Consider the following 27,801-nt stretch of genomic DNA (forward strand, 5'->3'; position numbering starts at 1 on the left):
TTCAAGTTTTTTGAACATATAATATTGGCTGAAACAGTGTGTTGATCTGTACATGTAAATATTGTATTTACTGGTTGAAGTAGACCAGTGTTCCCAAACGTACCCCGGGGCCCCCCGTGTGTGCTTGTTTTTGTCCCAACCAAAATCACAATCACATAATTTTAACAAACTGCCATGTTTTTCTGAATTAGGTGCTTTTCATGTTTCAAAGGATTTTTACCCTCTTAAGCCATATTATCCTGGAAACAGCTTGCCACAAAGAATAAAATTCCCATACTGATATTGTGCTAAATTGTACTTATTGTGCTATACTGCAAACAATCACATAGCAAAGAGGTAACTTTTTTGATCAAATGAGAGACAGGTAAAATCAACAGGCTCCTCATTAGGTTGTTGAACACATTAGTGGTAGCCTCTGGAACAGCAGGGATTTAATGGAATTGAAAGTCGGCATGTCATACTGTGCTAGCTTTTCCATAATGCCAAGTATTCTAATGTGTAATCTGAAAATGTCATTGGGGTAAATAACTGGCAGAAACATTACTTACTAAACTGGATGAATACTAATTATGCTTACATGTTGATTTAATTGTAACTAAGTATTCTAATGAAGCAGCTGAACAGCCAATTATTGAAATGAGCAATATGCCAACTATGAAAACTAAACACTAAATTAATAAACTAATTTAATTCAGGTCCAGTTGTTGCTTGGTGATCTATACAGGCCCAATCCTGCATATGATGGTGTCAGCTGAATTTCCCGTAGTTATTTAATTGAAAGAGGCTGGGAAGCTGAAAAACACTGTTGGATTATTGACTCTGCAGAACTGCCCACATATGCTGTGGAGGATCACTACTCATTCCAGGGGAGTTGTGATGTTATGCTTTAATTTTATAACTTTAACTTTAGAGTTAACCTCTAATACTTTGACAAGTGTCCACAATGTTCAGAGTGCTAGACATTGGTACTGGGATCAGTTAGTTTAGTTTGTACCAAGGTAGTTATGGGTTTGATTCCTGGTGGCCAATGCTGCTGCTCCATCACACCTCTACCCCCAGCCTCTACCCCCACCTCCCCAGCTGCCACCCCCCACCCCCCACGTGGTCCTTTCTCCCAGTCTCAAGGCCTGTTTGCACTGGTCCCCAAACAATAGAATGACTTTCCCATGGAAATCAGGGTAGCAGAACCATCGTCTACACTCAGATTTCGATTTAAGATCTTCATCTCTTCGGATGCACCTCTTCAGTATCTTGGTTTGTCGCCCATCCCCACACCCTAACACTCCCACCTTTCAAACAAGTTCTGATTATTATGCAGTTTTTTGGTTTTATGTGTTCTTCTTAAGGTTGTAATCCTTATGTTTACAGAATTTAGGCTTGAGGGTTTTAGGAAAGAAGATCCTTCATTAAGCATTATGTTACAACCCATCCCTTCTTGAAATAAAACATTGAAATTCACTACATTACCATTAGATGGCAGTACATCCATTATGATTAGTACACATTCACATTTCTTGCATAAATATCTACAACCAAAATTAATTTTTGCTACTTTTCTACTAAAACACATCAATTTAACCAGACACAAGATTACAAAACAATTATATCAATAAAAACAGTATAATTCAGTACAGATTAAATGCCAATTGAACACATGATTTTATGCTGCTGAATGATCAATAATAAAATTAAGGCAAGAACACAAGAGACTATAAGTAAAGATGAGATAACAACATTAAAAGGTAAATATGTATATGTAAAAGGGACAAATGATTATTACAATAATTGCAGTAGAATTATAAACAGGACGAAATGCATATCTTGGAACAGGGGTCTTATCACAAGTCTCCTGTGTTTCCTTAAATGTTTTCCTTTGTAAAACATCTAAATACACTATATGACCAAAAGTATCTGGACAGCCCTTGGTCCCCAACACCTTTGATATCAGTTGGAAAGCCAATTGCGAGCCAGGCCTAATCGTCCAATCAGAGCCCAACGTCACTAATGTTCCTCTGGCTGAATGGAAGCAAACCCCTGCAGCAATGCTCTGACATCGAGTCTAAATCCTTCCCAGAGGAGTGGAGGCTGTTACAGCTGCAAAGGGTGGACCAACTCCATCCATATTAATGCCCATAATTTTGGATGAGATGTTGGGTGTCAGGTGTCAACACACTTTTGGCCATGTAGCATAATTATTTCCCCAGAGATTATTAAATTTGCATGTGTGAGTGGTGTGTGTGTGTGAGAGAGAGAGAGAGAGAGAGCGAGAGAGAGAGACAGAGAGAGAGAGAGATGTTAATGACACACTGATCTTTCACAAACCCAGTTCCTATCCCTGGAGCAAGGCATGTCATTCCAGTTGCTGATTGGATTAGATTCAGGTTCACTTGTAGCACAGTCTTCCATATCATCAGCGTCATTAGGCTCCCCTGTCTTCCAGAACCTTAAAACAAGGAAGACAGACCAGCTGGGGATTTTTACCCAGAAGACAGAAAGCGAACACACCGAGTCTCTGTGTCCACTTTACAGGGTCATAAGACCAGAAAACTAGGTACCCTTGGAGCCAATGGGCCCTTAGTCAACATGACTGAACAACACATTCCTGCCAGGGCCCAGTTCTGACAGTACTGTTCAGAAAGAGAATCTGCTTGTAACAGTGTTGAATCTGCTCTTACCCTGAGGTCAGTACTGTAACAGTGTTGAATCTGCTCTTACCCTGAGGTCAGTACTGTAACTGTGCTGACTCTGCTCTTACCCTGATGTCAGTACTGTAACCGTGCTGACTCTGCTCTTACCCTGAGGTCAGTACTGTAACTGTGCTGACTCTGCTCTTACCCTGAGGTCAGTACTGTAACAGTGTTGAATCTGCTCTTACCCTGAGGTCAGTACTGTAACAGTGTTGAATCTGCTCTTACCCTGAGGTCAGTACTGTAACTGTGCTGACTCTGCTCTTACCCTGAGGTCAGTACTGTAACAGTGCTGATTCTGCTCTTACCCTGAGGTCAGTACTGTAACAGTGCTCATTCTGCTCTTACCCTGGGCCTGAGGTCAGTACTGTAACCGTGCTGAATCTGCTCTTACCCTGAGGTCAGTACTGTGCCGTCTACCCACTTCCAAGTGTTTTCTTCGTCTGTGTCGCTCAGGCCGATCCAGAAATGTTTTGTCTTCATTAATCCATTCAAAAATTCCTAAATAAATTGAGATTAATTGTGTTAAGCTTTTTAAATGCTCTTTTTTTTAAAAGTTTTTTTGCAGCATTTGTACTCTACACTCACATGAATTAATGTAGTAAACACTCTTATCCAGATGTACAAAATTGTTGGAAACCCACTCTTTTCTCCTCAGTCATCCAGAACTAGTCTTGTCCCTTTCTCTCTTGGGTGTGCTGTTTTCTGCCCAGTGTCTCACTTTCTCTTTAAAAATTACCTCATAGACCCTCAATAATCTGGCATCAATGCTGGCAACTCAACAGAAAAAAACCCTTCTTGAAGGAGTAAAGACCTGCACCCTGCAAAGGAACTCTCTGTGAAGGTAGCTTCTTTCTCTTCCACTCTAGTCCTCCTCAACCACTCAGTGGCCTTATACATAGTTGACAACTCCCTCTTAATGTATTCCCTGATTACACTGGGAATCAGCAGTACAGCTAGTTTCAGCCAGATTGCTCCATAATTCAAGTTTCTCCTTTGAGGTGGCGTGGGGGTGCAGTTTTGAGACCTCTACCAGTGTCCCCCATGGCTCAGTCATTGGTCCTCTCTTCTTTTGCCTCTATACCAAGTCTCATAGTTCTGTTATCTAGGGCTGCCCCGACCAAAGATTTTCCTAGTCGACTAGTAGTCATTAGTTCAAGCCATTAGTCGACTAATTGTCACACGTTTATGATATTCATTTAATTATTGAAATTTATTTTTTTGGGGCATCAGAAAATGGTTTGAGTTCCAGGGCTCAGAAAGAATGTTATAAGTAACATAGTTAACACTGTGCTACATTACAGAGAAATACAAAACCGTAATAATGAGCCTTTAAAATATAAATTTTACAAGTGCACGCATGAAGTGAGCCGCCTGTTTTCGACAATGCTAATGGCACAAGCAGTAATGATTCTGAACGTGCAGGACAACCAGCAAGGAGACTGAACATTTTGTTAATTTATTTCATTTCAACACAGTATAATTTCACACAACTTATGAACTTGTAACACCAACACAATAACTTATAAAACAAATGATAAATAAAAAAACAGTCTTTTTTTAAAAAACTAAATTGAAAAAATATTTTTGTTTCTTTTTAAAATGTAAATAAATATAGAGCAAACTGACACACTTAAAAGAGAAATATTAGTGCAGAAATAAACAGGCCTACGGAGAAGTAGCGTCAACATGGAATGAAAACTCTGTTTTTTCTGAGGTCAGAATGCAAACATGTAATGTAACATTAACACATTTAACGGTAGCAATGAGTTGGCGGTGTATGATTCGTTCCATGTTTATGGCCCTGACTTTGAAATGGCTATCGAGTCAGATAAATAGAGTAGCTATATGGTCGTAGCCCTAACTTCCGTGTTATTTGTGGAATAGGCGGCCGTGCAGAAGATTACAGCATTTTCAATTCGTTCTACTACCACGTTAAGCGCACGCATGCTTTGTACATGCATGAGGGGACGTCTGCCAGCAAACCGGACTCCAGGGACCGAACTAAAACTATCAGACGTAGAGTAAAAAACACCTACATTGCAAACACATCTTTGCATGCAGAGTTTGCATGTCACCTTCTTAGGGTTGTCCTTTACACGCTCAAAATGATCTCACACTCCCGAATGGAGTTTGAGGGTTTTTTTTTTTTTTCCTGCGACTAACCGACCATTGAAAACTTGGTTGACTAAGACTCTTCTCATCGACTAATGGTTTGGTCGACTATTAGGGTGCAGCCCTACTGTTATCATCTTCCATCTCAAATTCACAGTTTTCCTACAAGACTATCTCTGGCTGGATGGCAAACCATTGCCTAAAGCTCAACTTGGCTAAAACGGAGGTCCACCAGTTAATAGCCATGTCCTCTCCCCTGCTCCACCTTTCATTCACTCAGAAAAGAGTTCTGGTTGGAAACAGGAGTTTCCAGGAATGTATTACAGTACAGAACCTCCAGTGCTGCAGAATTGTTCTTCATCACAACCATTACTGAATTTCCAGGAATTTTCAGAAAAAGGTAGGCTGGCCACAGCACTGCAGGGTGATGTAAGAGGGGCTCTAGCATCACCCAGAGATGGGAGGGTTCAGTCAGTCCAGACGATAGTAAGACCACCTCTCTCTCTCTCACCTGTTCCTTTCTGCTGTTAATGATAACCAGGTCAGCTCCTCTTTCTATGCAGTCACTTCGGCTATGTCTCCAGGTCTTCTGTTGTTCAGTGGATAGGAAGTACAAACTGGAGTTGAACTCTATCCAGTCCTCAGGGCAGGGAGGCTCTAAAATGGCTAAAACACATCAAACAAGAGTCACCTCTTTACACTTACACACACACACTTGCACACAAACACACATGCATAGACATACAAATAAAATATACACACACATACAAACACACACGTGCGGACACATGCATACATACAAACACACATACACACACAGAAAACACACACACTCACACAGACACACACACACACTTTTAATATCTTTCATATGAAGCAGGTGTATTCATAGTTCATATTCATATTCATATATTTGTAATAACGTTATTCACCCAGCCTCTTCTGCAGCTGGTCTTTCTCTGCTATAACAGTGCTGTAATTGGTCTGTAGCTGGTCTCTCTCTGCTATAACAGTGCTGTAATTGGTCTGTAGTTGGTCTCTCTCTGCTATAACAGTGCTGTAATTGGTCTGTAGTTGGTCTCTCTCTGCTATAACAGTGCTGTAATTGGTCTGTAGTTGGTCTCTCTCTGTTTTCAGGACCATCAGAGTCTCCCTGGTATTATTAACATCTTTATTATCTGCAGAGGAAAGAAAAATCAAAGTAAACTTTGAGTGAACAAAATCACACACATCGATGCCATGAGCCATTGACTGACCTGGAAACTGGAGCCCCCCAACAACCACCATCTGCTGCACTCACAGCACATACAGAGGGCTGCGATATAGGTCAGTAGTGCAGATACTCACAGTGGATACAGAGAGCTGTGATATTGGTCAGTAGTACAAACACAGAGGATACAGAGAGCTGTGATATTGGTCAGTAGTGCAGATACTCACAGCACATACAGAGAGCTCTGATATTGGTCAGTAGTGCAGATACTCACAGTGGATACAGAGAGCTGCGATATTGGTCAGTAGTGCAAATGCAGAGGATACAAAGAGCTGTGATATTGGTCAGTAGTGCAAATGCAGAGGATACAGAGAGCTGTGATATTGGTCAGTAGTGCAGATACTCACAGCACATACAGAGAGCTCTGATATTGGTCAGTAGTGCAGATACTCACAGAGGATACAGAGAGCTGTGATATTGGTCAGTAGTGCAGACACTCACAGAGGATACAGAGAGCTGTGATATTGGTCAGTAGTGCAAACGCAGAGGATACAGAGAGCTGTGATATTGGTCAGTAGTGCAAACACAGAGGATACAGAGAGCTGTGATATTGGTCAGTAGTGCAAACGCAGAGGATACAGAGAGCTGTGATGTTTGTCAGTAGTGCAAACGCAGAGGATACAGAGAGCTGTGATATTGGTCAGTAGTGCAGATACTCACAGCACATACAGAGAGCTGTGAAATTGGTCAGTAGTGCAGATACTCACAGTGAATACAGAGAGCTGTGATATTGGTCAGTTGCATAGATACTCACAGTGGATACAGAGAGCTGTGATATTGGTCATTAGTGCAGATACTCACAGTGGATACAGAGAGCTGTGATATTGGTCATTAGTGCAGATACTCACAGTGGATACAGAGAGCTGTGAAATTGGTCAGTTGCGTAGATACTCACAATGGATACAGAGAGCTGTGATATTGGTCATTAGTGCAGATACTCACAGTGGATACAGAGAGCTGTAAAATTGGTCAGTAGTGCAGATACTGTGAAATTGGTCATTAGTGCAGATACTCACAGTGGATACAGAGAGCTGTGAAATTGGTCAGTAGTGCAGATACTCACAGTGGATACAGAAAGCTGTGAAATTGGTCAGTAGTGCATATACCCACAGTGGATACAGAGAGCTGTGAAATTGGTCAGTAGTGCAGATACTCACAGTGGATGCAGAGAGCTGTAAAATTGGTCAGTAGTGCAGATACTCACAGTGGATACAGAGAGCTGTGAAATTGGTCAGTAGTGCAGATACTCACAGTGGATACAGAAAGCTGTGAAATTGGTCAGTAGTGCATATACCCACAGTGGATACAGAGAGCTGTGAAATTGGTCAGTAGTGCAGATACTCACAGTGGATACAGAAAGCTGTGAAATTGGTCAGTAGTGCATATACCCACAGTGGATACAGAGAGCTGTGAAATTGGTCAGTAGTGCAGATACTCACAGTGGATACAGAAAGCTGTGAAACTGGTCAGTAGTGCAGATACCGTGGATAGAGAGCTTTAATATTGCTCAGTTGCACAGATACTCACAATGGATACAGAGAGGTATAATAGCAATCAGTAGTACAACACACAGCAGCCCCAGAGACACTGCAATCAGTCTGTAGAATCTTGTTCCTGCAAATTCAGATACACAGATCTTACTACCCCTGTAAGCATATCAAACAAGTTTAACATTAATATCTGGTAGGGCACTGACCCATATGTATCAAGTTTTCAACTTCAACTAGTCAGCACCCCACCAGCAAAGACACCAACTTGTTCCCCAAGCCAGTGTGGCTTTCCAACAATACAAAACATGATTACATTGTATTATGGAGAAAGGTTTATATAATGCTGATCCAGTCGGATTTTTTGCTACTGAGCACTGTCTCTTTATCACACAGCAAACAGTCTGCTTTTTGAGGGTCTGATAAGAGGCAGACTTCTGTGAACTGTCCTACACTGTGCTGTAGGTGCTGTCCATCAGATGAGACAAACGAAGGTCCTAAGACTCCTGACTCACTGCGGTCAGTAAAAATCGCATGGCACTAAAGAGTAGGGGTGTTAATCCTGGGGCCCAAGCCATTTCCTACAGACGTGTGAGCCACGTTATATGGACCTGTATGAAACATGGTATTGCATTTCCCTAGAATGATTTTCCAAAACTTTCTGAGATACTTGTCCCTGCTGAAAATCCCAGCCTAAACCAGCTTAAGTTGTGTGTTTGAAATACTTCTACCTGGTTTTAGCTGGTCAACCAAATAGTTCACCAGCTGATCAGCCAATAGTCAGAGAGTCCACCAGTTTGGCCACCAGCTTACTCTACCAGATTAACCAGCTTTAACTAGCTTTGGTTTTAACCAGCCACAGACCAGTTTAGAAACCCAGCTGGTCTTAGCTAGAATTTTCAGCAGGGATGGGTCTATGTTTGTAATAACTTGGCACCATTCTGATATCAATAATTCAGCAGATTAATATTAGTATGTGTGTAAATAGAGTAGATTTGTTTTTTTAAGTAAGCTGTCTTTTTCTCATAATCAATGGGAGTATTAATATGAACATTTGATACAGTCATAACCATATGGACGATTAATACTAATGTTAGATACAGTCACAACCACATGGAATAAAGCTACATCTGCTGCCATGTTCACCAGGGAATTTGATTCACTGGCATTTCGCTGAGTTTACAAGCAGAACATCGGAGTCAATGACATCTAACTTCCTCTAAACATTTTTCCTAAAAGGTTCCAAAGGCCAAGTTTATTTGTGCATGTTGAGTTGTCATTTATGCAGTGTATCTGCACATTCCAGCCCTGATGAACAAAAACAAGAAGATATCACAGCCTGGGGGTTATCGGGAAATGAAATTATGTCTAGAAGGGGAAGTAAAAATGCTGATCATGGTTTTCCTTTATTTGCCTGTCAGAGTTTGGCTCCTCTTTGAGCGTGAATCTGCTGGACTTTACTGCTTTGTCATCAGGACACTTCCAAACCCTCTCAGGTGGGCCCCAGGGCACACAGGAACCGAAATTAACTGAACACGAACTGAAATATCATTTAGATTACCTGTTACTGTGGTGTCCCATCCACAGCACACACCAATTAGATATAAGTGGTACATGAACACAACACCATGTGTGTGTCAGGTATTATTCTAATTTGATGAAGAAATTCATTATTTTGTTCACAGACCCGCACGGTAATGTTTGACTATCTGATATGTTGTCCACTGTCTGTCGATGTTCCCTTCTGGCCACCTGCATAACTATAAGGATATAACATGCCAGTATGACAGTAAATGTCATCCCAAAACGTACAGGTTGTGCAACACATTTTCATGAAGTAAAAGAGATGTTAGAGTTCTACAGATATTCATCTGAATACGGAGATGGAGAAAGGCATTTGCCTGCATTCATGAAACCTAATTTCTCTACACTTTTTCTTTCTCTCGTGAATCCAAAGTCACTCAGCTCTCCACTGCCATTACACACCCTGTGCCAACTGCTCTCCACCGCCATTACACACCCTGGGCTAACAGCTCTCCACTGCCATTACACACCCTGTGCCAACTGCTCTCCACCGCCATTACACACCCTGGGCTAACAGCTCTCCACTGCCATTACACACCCTGTGATAACAGCTCTCCACTGCCATTACACACCCTGTGCTAACAGCTCTCCACTGCCATTACACACCCTGTGCTAACAGCTCTCCACTGCCATTACACACCTTGGGCTAACAGCTCTCCACTGCCATTACACACCCTGTGCTAACAGCTCACCATTTCCATTACACACCCTGTGCTAACAGCTCTCCACTGCCATTACACACCCTGTGATAACAGCTCTCCACTGCCATTACACACCCTGTGCCAACAGCTCTCCACTGCCATTACACACCCTGTGTTAACAGCTCTCCACTGCCATTACACACCCTGTGCGAACAGCTCTCCATTGCCATTACACACCCTGGGCTAACACTGTTCTCTTGAATTTAAATTGTTCACTTAGCCTCAGGATAAATGGGTGCACTTTTCCCAAATTCCAAACAAGAAAACAATTGCATTTCATTTTGGTGTGAAGAACTTATATTTACAATTTAGCCATTTGGCAGATGCTTTCAGCCAAAGCAATTTAGAAAAGGTGCATTTAACATAATGGGCAAACACCACAAGAGCTAAAAGACAAGCAAAGCTGCAAAGCAAATCCTGTAGACCTGGGAGATAATGGGAGAGAAAAAAGGTTTCAGGGAAACATTAACTGAGGCGTGGTCTGAAAAAGCGAATTTTGAGAGGTTTATGGACGACAGCCAGTGAATCTGCCTTCCTGACAGACTGGGGAAAGTTTCTCTACCATCGGGGGATGAGGTCAGAGAAGAGCCGGGCCATAAGCAGAGGCTCATGGGAGCCGGAAGAGATGGGACAACCTGCTGGTGAGAGGGTTAACCCTAACCCAACCTGCTGGTGAGAGGGTTAACCCTAACCCAACCTGCTGGTGAGAGGGTTAACCCTAACCCAACCTGCTGGTGAGAGGGTTAACCCTAACCCAACCTGCTGGTGAGAGGGTTAACCCTAACCCAACCTGCTGGTGAGAGGGTTAACCCTAACCCAACCTGCTGGTGAGAGGGTTAACCCTAACCCAACCTGCTGGTGAGAGGGGTAACCCTAACCCAACCTGCTGGTGAGAGGGTTAACCCTAACCCAACCTGCTGGTGAGAGGGGTAACCCTAACCCAACCTGCTGGTGAGAGGGTTAATCCTAACCCAACCTGCTGGTGAGAGGGGTAACCCTAACCCAACCTGCTGGTGAGAGGGTTAACCCTAACCCTAGCCCAAGCTGCTGGTGAGAGGGTTAACCCTAACCCTAACCCAACTCGCTGGTGAGAGGGGTAATCCTAACCCTAACCCTAACCCAACCTGCTGATGAGAGGATGCTGAATTGAGAGCTGTGGCTGGAGTGTAGAGGTCATGGATACTCAAATTTGACCCTTGAATCCAAATACAGCCCTGGTTTTATTTTCTCCCATTTAATTAACTGAGCAATTAGTGCTACTGATTGGCCAGACTGTCTACACACCTGACTCCCCGGTAAAGGGAGGATGGAGAACCAGCAATTCTCAGCCCTCAAAGATTATATACTGTTTATTTTGATATAACAGAGGAGGCTTATTGTGTCGTAGCAGAGTCCCAGAAACAGAATGGGCCACTTGCTCTGGAATCATAATTTTTCCAAGTCACAAATTATAATACTTAGCACACTAATATATATATATATATATATACATACTTCTAAACATTCACACACTTGCTGCTACTAAAAGACATCTGCTAGAAAGAAATGGAAACAAAATAAAGTCTAAGTCAAGATTGTGCAATATGGGTAGTGCTCTGCCTCCCCAAGACGGAACTTCCACTCAGATTTATAATCCATGAACAAGCTGAAGGTTGTTTGTGTGCCCTCCATGCCACCAGATGAGTTAAATATATATCGGTGGCAATGCCATGGGGAAGTGAAAGCTGATTCAATGAAGAGCTTTCGCGTCAGTATCACATGACAAGTGCTGGGTAAGTACTAAATACTAGTTGCAAAGAGGAAGTTAAAACAATATGAAAGAGGGGAAAACAGTATACCATTCCTTTGAGCAGAATACAAAATGTATTATTAATATGAAAGTTAGATTCAGGAATTTTAAGGTTGATCAGAAATAATAAATATACTATAAAATGCAATTCAACATCTATGAAATACCACAATAACAGATTACCAATGAACTTAAACATAAATAATAAAATAATTTTAAACATTATCACTGTTTTCACTGTTAGAAATTTACACTCTAACTGTTAGACATTAACATTGAGTACAATCTAACTGTTAGACATTAACAGTGTGTACACTCAAACTGTTAGACATTAACACTATGTACACTCTAACTGTTAGACCTTAACACTGTGTACACTCTAACTGTTAGACATTAACCCTATGTACACTCTAACTGTTAGACCTTAACATTGAGTACAATCTAACTGTTAGACATTAACACTGAGTACACTCAAACTGTTAGACATTAACACTATGTACACTCTAACTGTTACACATTAACACTGAGTACAATCTAACTGTTAGACATCAACAGTGTGTACACTCTGTTAGACCTTAACACTGAGTACACTCTGTTAGACATTAACCCTATGTACACTCTAACTGTTAGACCTTAACACTGTGTACACTCTAACTGTTAGACCTTAACACTGTGTACACTCTAACTGTTAGACATTAACCCTATGTACACTCTAACTGTTAGACCTTAACACTGTGTACACTCTAACTGTTAGACATTACCACTGCGTACACTCTAACTGTTAGACATTAACACTGAGTGCAATCTAACTGTTAGACATTAACACTGTGTACACTCACACTGTTAGACATTAACACTGTTACACTCACACTGTTAGACATTAACACTGTGTACACTCACACTGTTAGACATTAACACTGAGTACAATCTAACTGTTAGACATTAACACTGTGTACACTCTAACTGTTAGACCTTAACACTGTGTACACTCACACTGTTAGACATTAACACTGAGTACACTCAAACTGTTAGACATTAACACTATGTACACTCTAACTGTTACACATTAACACTGAGTACAATCTAACTGTTAGACATCAACAGTGTGTACACTCTGTTAGACCTTAACACTGAGTACACTCTGTTAGACATTAACCCTATGTACACTCTAACTGTTAGACCTTAACACTGTGTACACTCTAACTGTTAGACATTAACCCTATGTACACTCTAACTGTTAGACCTTAACACTGTGTACACTCTAACTGTTAGACATTAACCCTATGTACACTCTAACTGTTAGACCTTAACACTGTGTACACTCTAACTGTTAGACATTACCACTGCGTACACTCTAACTGTTAGACATTAACACTGAGTGCAATCTAACTGTTAGACATTAACACTGTGTACACTCACACTGTTAGACATTAACACTGTTACACTCACACTGTTAGACATTAACACTGTGTACACTCTAACTGTTAGACATTAACACCGAGTACACTCTAACTGTTAGACATTAACACTGTGTACACTCACACTGTTAGACATTAACACTGTGCACACTCTAACTGTTAGACATTAACACTGAGTACACTCTAACTGTTAGACATTAACACTGTGTACAATCTAACTGTTAGACATTAACACTGTACACTCACACTGTTAGACATTAACACTGTTACACTCACACTGTTAGACATTAACACTGAGTACAATCTAACTGTTAGACATTAACACTGTGTACACTCACACTGTTAGACATTAACACTGGTACATCACCTGTTAGACATTAACACTGTGTACACTCTACATACGGTTAGAACCTTAACACTGTGTACACTCACACTGTTAGACATTAACACTGAGTACAATCTAACTGTTAGACATTAACACTGTGTACACTCTAACTGTTAGACCTTAACACTGTGTACACTCTAACTGTTAGACATTAACACTGTGTACACTCACACTGTTAGACATTAACACTGTTACACTCACACTGTTAGACATTAACACTGAGTACAATCTAACTGTTAGACATTAACACTGTGTACACTCTAACTGTTAGACATTAACACTGTGTACACTCTAACTGTTAGACATTAACACTGTGTACACTCACACTGTTAGACCTTAACACTGTGTACACTCACACTGTTAGACATTAACACTGAGTACAATCTAACTGTTAGACATTAACACTGTGTACACTCTAACTGTTAGACCTTAACACTGTGTACACTCTAACTGTTAGACCTTAACACTGTGTACACTCATACTGTTAGACATTAACACTGTGCACACTCACACTGTTAGACATTAACACTGTGTACACTCTAACTGTTAGACCTTAACACTATGTACACTCACACTGTTAGACCTTAACACTATGTACACTCTGTTAGACATTAACACTGTACACTCACAGTGTTAGACATTAACACTATGTACATTCTGTTAGACATTAACACTGTACACTCACACTGTTAGACATTAACACTGTGTACACTCACACTGTTAGACATTAACACTATGAACACTCTAACTGTTAGACATTAACACTGTTCTTACTGTTAGGCACTAACACTCTAAATGCTCTGAAAACAATAATAAAAAAGTAAAATTAATTTAAAATAAATGCATTTCAAAATAATTATAAAATAACAGTAAGAACAGTAATAATAAATACATAGAAATACCAAAATTCTAAAAACAATTACAGTCCATTACAACTAAGGTTGAGATCAAAGACTTGAAATGACCAAGTTAAAACAGTGTCAAGTTTCAGTTCCTTATGTAAATACATTGATGGTTTGAGGGGCATAAAATGTAAGAGCATTTTTACCCAAACAAATTTGAGGAACTTGAAAACAGTCATGAAAACTGGTTTGGTAAGGCATGTCTTTTGAGACTAAAAGTGAAGTGAGGTAAAATGGTAATTTGTGAAGGAGGGCCTTATGAATAAACAGATACAAATGGTGATGTTTTCTTACAGAAGAAGAGGGCCGCCCAAATTGTTTATACAGGACACAGTGATGAGTACCATAATCGCCCCCAGTAATAAATCTAAGTGCAAAACAATAAACAGCATGTAGGGGTCTCAGAGTAGTAAAGCAGCATGTGTATAAATTACATCCCCATAATCAAGGACAGAAAGAAAAGTAGATTTGATTATCTTCTTTCAGGTAAACACAGGGAAGCAAGCTCTGTTCCTGCATAAGAAGTCAACTTCACCCATAGGTTTTTACCAGATGTTTATGCAGAACTTAAAAGTGAATTTATCATCATTCCAGATGCCCTAGTATTTATACTGGGGGACTCTATCAATAGGAGTATCATAGGATACATATCAGGAGATTGTCATGATCTTTTTTGTTTGATCTGGTTAGATTTGCAATGATTTTATCAGGCTTATTGGATATAATTATGCCTATTAAGGTAGATTTTGATATATTTTTTATTATTTTTTATATTCTTTTTATGTCCAGTTGATTCTGTGATAAATTGGGTTAAAATAATATTACCTTAAAATGATCAGAATCGTTTGTTAGCCAGTCTAGATTAAAATCACCCATAATAATGACTTCAGTTTTAACATAAGGAGACAGGAGTTCTGCAATCTTAACAAGAGAACCTTGGCTACAGAGGGTGGTCTATAATACCTGCCAAAACCAGATAGAAACTATTTAAAACTAGATCAACCTTAATCTAGTTTGAGATGGAAAGGAGCACTCGGCCATCAAAGAACATTCAGACTGGAAATCTGTCCAGCAGCTGAATATCCCGAGGAGCGGAATGCCAACCGCCACACGTTCCACCACGAGCTACGGACCACGGGGTGGAACATGCCCGGGACTGTGGACTGGCACCCAGATTACCACGGATCCGGCTGCTTCAGGGACTGGCGTTATAATAATCAACTCAGCAGTGGCATCGGGAGCAAGGGCAGTCAGGGAATCAAGGAGCCGTTCATCTTAGCTTATCTGACGAAAGACAGATATCCGAACTTCCAGTTTGGAGGTCCTCTGACTCAGTTTAAGGCAGCACCTGCATTCTGGATGGGAGGTGGAGGTCCTCTGACTCAGTTTGAGGCAGCACCTGCATTCTGGATGGGAGGTGGAGGTCCTCTGACTCAGTTTGAGGCAGCACCTGCATTCTGGATGGGAGGTGGAGGTCCTCTGACTCAGTTTGAGGCAGCACCTGCATTCTGGATGGGAGGTGGAGGTCCTCTGACTCAGTTTGAGGCAGCACCTGCATTCTGAATGGGAGGTGAGTGGAGGCATAGCCTCGTGTGGGGCTCTGAAAGACCGGTCAGCGAGGCACCTCGGGTGGAGAGTGGTAGCACTCCACCCGTAGTCTTGTTTTAGGGGAAAGTCAAAATAACAATGAAAACAACTGAAACCAAATATCAATTAAAAATTATTATAAATAAATAAAATAGATCAAATCTGTGGTAACAGCTGTGATTGCTTTAGTTGGTGAGAGTAATAAAATGGTAAAAGGCCGCAGACCAACGTGGGGGCAGTCCACTCACTAGAATACTATGCAGGGTTTTTTTTGCCTTGCTGTGGTTCTGTGTTTACAATAAAATAAGTCTCCTCCTCTATCTTCAACCCCACCTACTCACCCGATTCACCCATTGGGCTACCTATCCCTCCCTCTCCCCCATCAACAATCTTGGTCGCAACCCTTGTCCGCAACATCCACAAACAGAACAAATCTCATGTCATCAAACTTGGCAACTCTGCTGGAGGGAACGAGAATGTGCAAATTAGTGAAAAACAAAAGCTGACATCCTGTGTCTCCTCTCCCCCTTCCCTTTCATAAGATATATTTTTTAATTGACCCCGTGGGGTAATTTGTCCTCCACATTTAGCCCATCCTAGCTACTTAGGAGCAGTGGGCGGCCACAATACAGCGCCTGGGGGCCAACTCCATCTCTGAGGCCAGTGCCTTGGTCAAGGGCAACAGCAGGAGTGTACCTAACCTGACATGCATGTCTTTGAGTGTGGCAGGAAACCGGAGTACCCAGAGGAAACCCACCCGAACATGGTTCCTGTTTCCTAGTGATGTGCGAAAGTAGAGTGAGGAAAGCAGGAAGCCTCTTAAAGAGTGCAAACAGCCAATGTATGTATGGAAAGCAGATTGTATAAGCTAATTGTGCCAAATTAACCACTACTATCCTACCACTATGGAAATGTCATAGCATTGTCACAACTGCTTGGTTCTCTTAAAAACTACTTCTTACAACTATATTGTAACCTTTTGGAAAATATTATAATGAAATATACTAGCATTGAATAAAAGTGAATAACAGATAGCTTTCCCGACACCTTAAGCAGATATCAGGCATCACATTACATTAAATGGTAAATGGACTGCATTTATATAGCACTTTTATCCAAAGCGCTTTACAATTGATGCCTCTCATTCGCCAGAGCAGTTAGGGGTTAGGTGTCTTGCTCAAGGACACTTCGACACGCCCAGGGCAGGGTTTGAACCGGCAACCCTCCGACTGCCAGACAATCGGTCTTACCTCCTGAGCTATGTCGCCCCACATTACACTCATAGGGACTACTGACCACACACCAGAGACTCAAAAGCAGGTATGGGCCAGTCTATTACACACATTCACAATCAAGTTTAACTTAAAAGTTAAAGACCAGGGACTGATTGATTAATTCTTATCTTTCAGCCTCATAATGTCCTGCTTTACTGTCACTGACACTTCGCAGTAAAGCAAGCCATCATGAGGCTGAAAAATCAGAAAAAATAAATCAGAGATATAACCAAAACATTGGGTATGTGGAAATCAACTGTTTGATACATTGATGACTGAAGAATAATGTCAATTGTGAAGAAAAACCCATTTTGAATTGTCAGTCACATCAAGAACACGCTCTAGGATGTAGGAATAGATGTGTCCAAGACTACCATAAAGAGGCATAACCTCAAAGTTCACCTCAAATTGCAAACCACTGTTTTGGCTGCTCTTGGAACTGGCTCACTTATATTCATTGATGATGTGACTGCTGACGGCAGCAGCAAGATGAATTCAGAAACTTACATAAAAATCTAATCTGCACAACCTAGGAGTTTTTATGGGAAAATCAGTTCAATGTTCTTGACTGGCAAAGTCAATTGCCCAACCTCAATCCAACTGAACACGTGTTAGATTTGCTGAAAACAAAACTGTAGGCAAAAATCCCAGAACACATACAGAAAGTGAAGGTGGCTGCAGTACAGGCCTGGCAGACCATTCCCAGTGTCTGGTGATGTCTGTGAGTCAGACTTCAGGCAGTCACTGAATCTGAGTCACTGAAAGGAATTGCAACTAAGTACTAAATATGATGACTTAAAGGAGTACCATGGTGATTTTCACACTTTCTCAGTTTTATGTGCTATTTGCACAAGAGGCATTGAAGAAACACAATGAGCAAAGTATTAAATATGTCCGTTCTGTATTTTTGGAGAAATATGCGTTTTAAATTCATCGTCCTATTTTCAACCGGTTGAGAAAGTTGTCATTTTGCTACGTCACTAATACAGTAACTACTCCCATTTCCACGCCCCGTAAAGAAATCTGACAGCACACACCGTCCTGCTGTTCAGACAATGCAAATATTTGACTAACGTTAGGTTCACTTAAATTAGAGTGCCTTTAGATTATTTCTGGTTATATTAATTTAGCTAGCTAGCTAACGTTAGCTAGCTAGGAGGTTTGCTTTCATAAGACAATGTTATCGATAACGTTAGCTTGCTAGTTTGCTTTTATGAGGACGCTATAGTTGTGCTTTTATCTTAACTTGGCTAGCTAGATATCAAAAATTATAATTGGATATAAGTCAACGTCCTTACCTTAGCTATCTACCGATACTTGATATACTAGCCCTACTAAGCTAGCTAGCTTGTGAAAATTCAGTCTCCCAAAGAGAGCGCGTATCATGGGGGTAGCTATGGAAACGGGGCACGGTCTGTCAATCATAGCTAACTGACAGTTCTCATTACCACGCCCAGACGGTTCGGGTGAATTTTTATCGTGGGAAATTTAGGCTTAGAAAAATACGTTTTAAAGTGCATTGAAATGACTGAAGAATTAAAAAATTATGCACATTTGTTTTGTTGTTGCCTGAAGACAACTGGGAAGTGTCACGTTCAACCACCATGGTACTCCTTTAAGATATTGTTCATTTGTCCAGTTACTTATGGTCACCTAAATTAGAAGGACCATGTACAAAAAAGGATGTACAGTAATCCCTACATGGGTCACCCATTATGGATGTAAGTACCCTGAGATTAAAACTGACAGCCTGCGCTTTAACCTTTCAAATCCAGTGCACTGGAGTACACAGCCCAAACTACAAAAAAGTGTCATTGTACAAATACTTACAGACAACACGGGAAAAAAAAAAAAAAATTCAGTGAGTTTAAAAATACATGTGATAAAAATGAAATAAATTTGTGCTATGCATCTATCTAGGGCAAAGGCTAGATTATTTATATAAATAATATCATATTGGTTTCGCAGATGAGCGGTTCCTAATTTGAAAGTTCATTTACACACAGACTGTTCTTTGCCATCACTTGCTAACCCAAGCCCTGCTTCCCCTGCAACCAGCTTTTCAGGCCTTTCAGGCTGCTCTTAGTCAGGTACGCCTGGCCCTTAATCATGCAAAAACTACATTTTCAGGTCACGAGGTAAATGCACTGAACGAGTGTCATCTTGTAAGTATCTAGGATTCTGGTTGGATGAAACACTCCGTTTTAAACACAAAACCATCACAGGGATGCTCCCCGCCTACTTCAGCTGTCTTTTAAACTGGGATCCGCTCCGATGCAGATGCTACTGCGCCTCAGCGTCCCCCGGCCGAATAGCTACAGAACTTGAGAAAGCAGCTTTTAGGTACTTTGCACCCAATCGCTGGAATGATCTGCAGAGCAAATTTGGCCGATTTATATACCATTAAAAAATGTAACGTTTTATTTCATAATATTATATAACTGTGGAGTTTACCTGCTTTTAATTTTGCTCACCCATTGTAAATAGCTAGCTACAGTACTGAGCTGTAATTTCAGCACCTTTTTTATGTGTTTTGTCTTTGACATTGTGCTGTTTTCATTGTATAATAGCACGTGTGTGAGCTCTCCCTTGAGAAAGAGATGCCAATCTCAATTGAGTTTCCCTGGTTAAATAAGAGATAAATAAAAAGTTAAATTAAAGGGTTGTGGAATCGTTCGCTGCTTTTCCATGCAAGTCTGGACTGTGTGTATTGTTTATTTGATTAATAACAGAATTAATAATCGGCGTGGCACTATTTTGGCTTCACTGACAGACAGGTAGGTACGCTGGCAGTGTATGGAAAGCGCGATGTTTATAAGAAAGCCGCGCTGCCGAGTTCGGGCAGAGAGTAACTGTACCTTTCATCCCGATGTCCCCCTCGCGCGACCCCCAGCTTCCGCGATGATCCATGTCCATGATTGCTGTAGAGTCCATGAGGTTGTCCTCGGGTAGTCTTGCACGGGGCGCTTTTGGCTTAGAGACGCGGACGTGTCGCTCGCTGCTTCTGTTTCGTCGTGGAGGTTTTTTGTGTTCTAGCAAGGAAGCTGATACGTTAGACTGATTGCAATAGCGCGTGTATAGCTTGTCCACGATTGGTAAAAGTCCAGTTTTTTGCGGTTCTTCCCGCGTTGCCAATTTGTCAATGACATCTCCGCCCACCTGATAATACCCCAGTTCAGTACGTCATTAATGTCAGCACTAACCCCGGGTATATTGTGAAATTGGGTTAGCCTATGAACTGTCGGAAATATTTTTAAATCCAAAGTTATTTCACGCTTTCAAATTCGGATACCCTGTAGACTGCCTTATTGCAATACTATGCTTTAAATAAAAAAATCGGTTTTGTTTGAGCAAAATGAGTAGGTCTTTCAATAATATTTAAAGAAAATAAAGGTAGCTTTTATAATTGACCATTTCGTTATTACTTGGAACACGATTGCGCGCGTTGTCCATAGGTTATATGAGATTATATGAAGAATGGTGCTCTTAAAATTCTGTGCGGAGTGCCAGATGTCCTGTAGGAATAACTCATGTTGTGCAGGTCATTACCAGCGCACTTCGTCCAGGCACAAAACCTATGGGTTCATTTCTGAGTCAACAGCCAAAGTATTCAATCTGTTATTTTATTACGATATATACACTTGTTATGGTAAAAACACTTAACTACTCTATATAAAGTTTTCAATACATTACAGTCACAACTAAAAATTGCTGGCTCCCTGCAACTTCCGGGAGCAAGGTGAACAAACCATCCCGTGAGTTTACTCTGATAGGCGAAGGTTCTCAGAAGCTGCAGTGGTTGTTTCATAATCCCTGGACAGGTACTATATGTACAGATACGGGAACACTGGAAATCCCATTCCTAAAGATCCCATGCATCTGTGTGAGAGTGACTGTGTCACGGGTGAGAGTGACTGGATGTATGTGAGAGTGACTGTGTCACGGGTGAGAGTGACTGGATGTATGTGAGAGTGACTGGATCCCGTGTGAGAGTGACTGTGTCACGGGTGAGAGTGACTGGATGTATGTGAGAGTGACTGGATGTATGTGAGAGTGACTGGATCCCGTGTGAGAGTGACTGTGTCACGGGTGAGAGTGACTGGATGCATGTGAGAGTGACTGGAACGTGTGAGAGTGACTGGATCCCGTGTGAGAGTGACTGTAACGTGTGTGAGAGTGACTGGATGTATGTGAGAGTGACTGAACGCATGTGAGAGTGACTGGATGCATGTGAGAGTGACTGGAACGTGTGAGAGAGGCTTCTTGTCCTCTTAACTTTGAAGGACACATGGAATTCAACTCTCACTTAAATTCAGCTCCCATTGTGGCTTCCAAATGTCTGTAAGCACGTCTGTGTCTTCAGAACCATTCATTCATTCATTCATTTCACACGCTCACCAGACATGACCATACCACTACTGACTATTGTCAGTCTGGACTTAATCAGCCAAATTAGTTTTAAGTGTCACTGATTTCAGACTAAGTAAAGGATAGAAAAGTCAACCGGCACTTTTTTTTTCTTTTTTTGGGGGGGTGTATTTCTCCTAAAGTCAAGTTAACTTAATAAAAGTGCAGTTTCAGCTAAAAATAGCTAAATTGATGACTACCGCAGCAGAAATGGTCCCTTGTGTGTTTCCTCAGTGAGCAGTTTGGAGTGAGGAGCCAGCTGCCAGTCCTGTTCTGGATGGAATGGTGTCCAGGGAATCGCTGTTGGCTTCTGTGTGAGCTGCTCCAGTACTTTAGCCCTGCAGTCCAGCTACAGATTAGGATCCTAGGTCTCTGAGCACTCCCACACATGCTCACTTTCAACAAAGCTGTAGTCATTTCTAGACGTACATTATTTTAATTATCTAAACAATTTTATTACAGTCATCTTGGTAGCATTCACCAGTTCATCTTATATTTACCCCATATCTGAACCACTGCAGGTGTGCTGCAGGTGTGCCTGTAACCATGACCGACCGCGCAACACCACATCACTGCCTGACCCCGCTCTGCAGAGCAGCCCTGCGGCACTCTGTATACCATTCTCAAATCATTTTAACTTCACAAGAACTTGAGCTGCTTCAGTTACTCAGAACTTATACAAGACAAATCAACACTTTGCAATAGATTGCACATGCAATTGAAAAAGAGATTAAAAAATGACATGTTTTTAAAATGTAAAATCTTTTTCACACATTCCTGGTGGTCATTCTATTGAAATGTTATGTCAACAAGTGCACACACAGTGCTGTATTTTTGCTGGAGGACCAGGCAGTACCAGAATCTGTGGCAAATCTGAGGAATGAAATCGGAATCTCTAGGTAATGGGACACAAGACACAATAAGAGTGACCACATCCATTAAATTATATAACGGCAGTGTACAATTAAGAAATAAAACACTGAGAGTGTAGAGTTTGGTTATAGAATGCTGAGAGTGTAGAGTTAGGTTATAGAACACTGAGAGTGTAGAGTTAGGTTTCAGAATACTGACAGTGCAGAATTAGGTTATAGAACACTGAGAGTGTAGAGTTAGGAAATAGAACACTGACAGCGTAGAGCTAGGTTTTAGAACAATGAGAGTGTAGAGTTAGGTTATAGAACACTAAGAGTATACAGTTAGGTTATAGAACACTGAGAGTGTAGAGTTAGGTTACAGAATACTGACAGTGTAGAGTTAGGATATAGAACACTGAGAGAGTAGAGTTAGGATATAGAACACTGACAGTGTGGAGTTAGGTTATAGAACACTGACAGTGTAGAGTTAGGTAACAGAACACTGAGAGTGTTGAGTTATGTAATAGAACACTGACAGTGTAAAGTTAGGTTACAGAACACTGACAGTGTAGAGTTAGGTAATAGAACACTGAGAGTGTAGAGTTAGGTTACAGAACACTGACAGTGTAAAGTTAGGTAACAGAACACTGAGAGTGTAAAGTTAGGTTATAGAAAAATGACAGTGTATAGCAACAAAATAGAATACTGACAGTGTAGATTTATTGAATGGGATGCCGACAGTGTAAATTCATGAAATGGGACACAGAGAGAGACACACCAGGTTGGCAGCGTAGAAGCAGATCTGCAGCAGCACCATGCAGTCCCCTCGGTTGGAGTAGACAGATGTGGGCTGAATGTAGGTCCGGTCGAAGTTAGCAAGTGGCAAGTCCCTCTGGCAGTGCGAGTTGCTGAGAGAGACCAGTGATCGCGCCAGCGAGTATTTAGCAGCACAGCTCACTGCTTCCATTGAGCGGGGCGTGTCAAAATGCATCACAAACTGGGGCTCATCCTGCAGCCAGAAACAGCCTGTCAGTGCTATAAACACCATAAACAGCCTGTCAGTGCTATAAACACCATAAACAGCCTGTCAGTCTCATATACACCACACACAGTCTGTCAGTCTCATATACACCACACACAGCCTGTCAGTGGTATATACACCACACACAGCCTGTCAGTGCTATTTACACCACACGCAGTCTGTCAGTCTCATATACACCACACACAGCCTGTCAGTGCTATTTACACCACACACAGCCTGTCAGTGCTATATACACCACACGCAGTCTGTCAGTCTCATATACACCACACACAGCCTGTCAGTGCTATATACATCACACGCAGTCTGTCAGTCTCATATACACCACACACAGCCTGCCAGTGCTATTTACACCACACACAGCCTGTCAGTGCTATATACACCACACGCAGTCTGTCAGTCTCATATACACCACACACAGCCTGTCAGTGCTATTTACACCACACACAACATGTCAGTGCTACAAACACCACACACCGTCTGTCAGTGCTATATACACCACACACAGCCTGTCAGTGCTATATACACCACACACAGCCTGCCAGTCTCATATACACCACACACAGCCTGTCAGTGGTATATACACCACACACAGCCTGTCAGTGCTATATACACCACACACAGTCTGTCAGTGGTATATACACCACACACAGCCTGTCAGCGTGATATACACCACACACAGCCTGTCAGTGCTATATACACCACACACAGCCTGCCAGTCTCATATACACCGCACACAGCCTGTCAGTGCTATATACACCACACACAGCCTGTCAGTGCTATATACACCACACACAGCCTGTCAGTGCTATATACACCACACACAGCATGTCTGTGCTACATACACCACGCACAGCCTGTCAGTGCTATATACACCACACACAGCATGTTTGTGCTACATACACCACGCACAGCCTGTCAGTGCTATATACACCACACACAGCCTGTCAGTGCTATATACACCACACATAGCCTGTTAGTGCTATATACACCACACATAGTCTGTCAGTGCTAAATACACGTTTCTGCATCTCTAATACCCATAGTTGGCTCTGGTGGAAACAGTAACTTTTCCACTAACTATAATATTTATTTTGGGGGTGGTGTAGGGGCTGAGGAGCAAATGTGTCCCCTCAAATTGCCATCTAAAGCATTTAAAAACATGCATTTGACCCTAGTCTGACTTCCCAAACAGAAATGTGTCTTGTGCACATAAAATCCCAGTTTACTTCATAAAAATGGCTTATATGTTTTACTACTGTAATTAGCGAATATTCCAGACCAAACAAACGGTTTAAACAAGCACCTCGGCTGTCTTTACAAAATCTAAATTTTTCTGGCAGTGAATAAAGAGGCTGAGACTAACCCCGCACCCCCTGTGTGGGGCTTCATTCAGCTCAGATTTCTGCACAAAATCTAATTGGGAAAAAGCATCTGTGCAGAAAATGTAATTGTTTTAGCGATCTGCAGTAAATTTACTGCATATTTCTCATGGAGATATCACCGCCAGGCCTGAAAGTGATACAATATTGATCTTCATACAAACTGCACCCTGCAAGTAAGCAGGGCTCAGCATCTCACACAGCTTTTCTCATCCTTCTAATGGAGGCGGACATGTTTATTTTCCTCAGGTAATTCATTTTAATCTAGAGCAAAATGGGGAGGATGAGCTTACTGCTTCAGGGTCTCTTCCATCCAGCAAAATCAGGTCCTTCAGGAACCACTCTTCGGTCCTCTCAAACGTATCCTGCCGATTGGATCTGAGGTTTTTCACCACAGAAATCTGTACGGCTTTGACTTTGTTCACTGAGAATAACAACATGCATTCAGTTCCCGGCTGAAGAGGTTAAGCGTTAAATAGAGTTTACGCATTTAAGGCAAACAACAAATATTTGGATCGGAGAAAAAAATTGACCATAAATTTATATCTTGTGACATAAAAATAGGCTCAATGAAAATTTAAACAGCAGCAACAAAGAAATAACATCAACAACAATAATAATCATAATTTTTATAATAATAATAAAAATAATGATCATAATAATAATAATTTACCTGATACACAAAGAAAATGTCTCCCTGGGGCAGTTTCAGCAATTTCTATGAACTCCTTCAGCTGTTGCCCCTGAGGGGTAAAGAGGACTCTCTGCATCTCTTCTTTCAGTAGTGAGGACATTTATGTGGAGCTGTCTGCCGTTATCACCGTACAAAGCACAAGTCCGTTCATCCAGCTGCCTTCTGCCCTCCTCACAGTCTGCCAGCTGCCAGAACTCTCCTCTCTGTCCTGCAGCAGACTGAGCTCCACACCACACAGCAGGCTGGTCTCTCCACACCACAGAGCACGCTGGTCTCTCCACACCACACAGCAGGCTGGTCTCTCCACAACACACAGCAGGCTGGTTCTCCACACACACAGCAGGCTGGTCTCTCCACAACGCACAGCAGGCTGGTCTCTCCACACCACACAGCAGACTGAGCTCCACACCACACAGCAGGCTGGTCTCTCCACACCACACAGCAGATTGAGCTCCACACCACACAGCAGGCTGGTCTCTCCGCAGCACACAGAAGACTGAGCTTCACACCACACAGCAGGCTGGTCTCTCCGCAGCACACAGAAGACTGAGCTTCACACCACACAGCAGCTGGTCTTCCACACACAGAGACTGAGCTTCACACACACAGAGCTGTCTCTCCCACAAGACTGAGTTCACCACACAGCAGGCTGGTCTTTCCACACCACACAACAGGCTGGTCTCTCCACAACACACAGCAGACTGGTCTTTCCACACCACAGAGCACGCTGGTCTCTCTGCAGCACACAGAAGACTGAGCTTCACACCACACAGCAGGCTGGTCTCCCCGCAGCACATAGCAGGCTGGTCTCTCCGCAGCACACAGAAGACTGAGCTCCACACCACACAGCAGGCTGGTCTCTCCGCAGCACACAGCAGGCTGGTCTTTTAATGGAAATAAGCTCCACAGGGAGGCCGCACTCATCTAGCTAACATGATTTTCCTTAAACGAAGATATAATTGAGGCATCAATTAGACTCCATTATAATCACAGAATGCCTGGCAAAGTATTGATTTGTGGTGTGATCCATTAAATATTTAGTTCCATTAGATTTACGGGAGTACAAGTATAACTGAAGGCAGTAAACTTCAGAAGAGACATCAATCATTATAAAAATGTTTCATCAGAAAAGATTCTATGCCCAGATTAAAAGGTTTTATCAATACAAGTCTCACATTCAAAGTTACTGGTGTGCCGACAAGGCTAAACCCATGACACTGATTAGAGAGACTCAGGAGCTTCTCTTTCAATGTGGGTCTGATCGCTTTGACCAGACACAGTTACACCCGGAGTATCTTTACACAGCATGTAAACTCTGTAATCCGTAACATTTACAGTGTATTTAAGGCTCTGTAATCTGCAGCATTTACAGTCTATTTAAGGCTCTGTAATCTGGAACATTTACAGTGTATTTAAGGCTCTGTAATCTGCAGCATTTACAGTCTATTTAAGGCTCTGTAATCCATAACATTTACAGTGTATTTAAGGCTCTGTAATCCATAACATTTACAGTCTATTTAAGGCTCTGTAATCTGGAACATTTACAGTGTATTTAAGGCTCTGTAATCCATAACATTTACAGTATATTTAAGGCTCTGTAATCCATAACATTTACAGTCTATTTAAGGCTCTGTAATCTGGAACATTTACAGTGCACTTGTTTATGGGAAACATAACTGAATTGGTTGGAGATGTAACTGTAGTGATTGACAAAGCTGAGAGCATTGATTGACATGCAGAGAGTATTGTAGAGTAGAATTGCTTTTCAAGATGACAGTAACAGATTTATATAGCGTTTATATAGCGCCTTTCAAAATCTCCAAGCTCTTTGCGGCTGAGAGAATCCCACTGAAATGCCCATCAACACCGGAGAGGGGGACTGCATGCTGGATGAGAGCAAAGGAGAGGGGGACTGCATAGGGGGCTGTGCTGGCCCTCTGCTGCCTCAGCACTGCTCAGGGGAACTACAGTTATTAAATTAATTATGAAATTAATAATAAATATTATTAATAATGACAGCAGTATTCGAACATGATTACATTTTTGGTTTTTAGTAAATGCATAGAATGGACAGCACAGATGCATATTTTCACAACATTTGGTCATTTTTCTTAAATTCCTGTCTTTCAGTCTGATCATTAAAACACTCCCCAGGAGCAGCCCATTAATCCGACAAGAAGCTCCCCCCTGCACTCTTCCCTCAGATCAGGAAAACATCCTTTCATT

The 27,801-nt window shown here is 41.7% G+C and overlaps 2 protein-coding genes across 3 annotated transcripts; both read right to left on the reverse strand.

The window, feature by feature from the left end:
- Window positions 1-1,384: 1,384 nt before the first annotated feature.
- On the reverse strand, window positions 1,385-20,326 carry LOC135255986 (CD209 antigen-like protein C). 2 transcript variants are annotated; one of them, XM_064337848.1, is made up of 6 exons: window positions 20,058-20,326; window positions 7,600-7,686; window positions 5,735-5,980; window positions 5,314-5,468; window positions 3,082-3,188; window positions 1,385-2,443 (listed from the first exon to the last, which is right to left on the reverse strand). In XM_064337848.1, the coding sequence occupies exons 1-6, from the start codon at window positions 20,131-20,133 to the stop codon at window positions 2,296-2,298; spliced, it is 819 nt and encodes a 272-aa protein (XP_064193918.1). In that variant the 5' UTR covers window positions 20,134-20,326; the 3' UTR covers window positions 1,385-2,295. The 2 variants fall into 2 exon arrangements, with proteins under 2 accessions (XP_064193918.1, XP_064193919.1); XM_064337849.1 differs by having other exon boundaries at window positions 5,314-5,459; window positions 20,058-20,324.
- Window positions 20,327-20,801: 475 nt separating this feature from the next.
- Window positions 20,802-26,138, reverse strand: exoc1l (exocyst complex component 1 like). The gene is made up of 3 exons (XM_064337851.1): window positions 25,555-26,138; window positions 25,175-25,305; window positions 20,802-23,469 (listed from the first exon to the last, which is right to left on the reverse strand). Exons 1-3 carry the CDS (start codon window positions 25,673-25,675, stop codon window positions 23,209-23,211), a joined length of 513 nt encoding a protein of 170 aa, XP_064193921.1. The 5' UTR covers window positions 25,676-26,138; the 3' UTR covers window positions 20,802-23,208.
- Between the last annotated feature and the right edge of the window lie 1,663 nt (window positions 26,139-27,801).

The sequence above is a fragment of the Anguilla rostrata genome, chromosome 5 (genome assembly GCF_018555375.3).
Source record: "Anguilla rostrata isolate EN2019 chromosome 5, ASM1855537v3, whole genome shotgun sequence".
Taxonomy (NCBI): domain Eukaryota; kingdom Metazoa; phylum Chordata; class Actinopteri; order Anguilliformes; family Anguillidae; genus Anguilla; species Anguilla rostrata.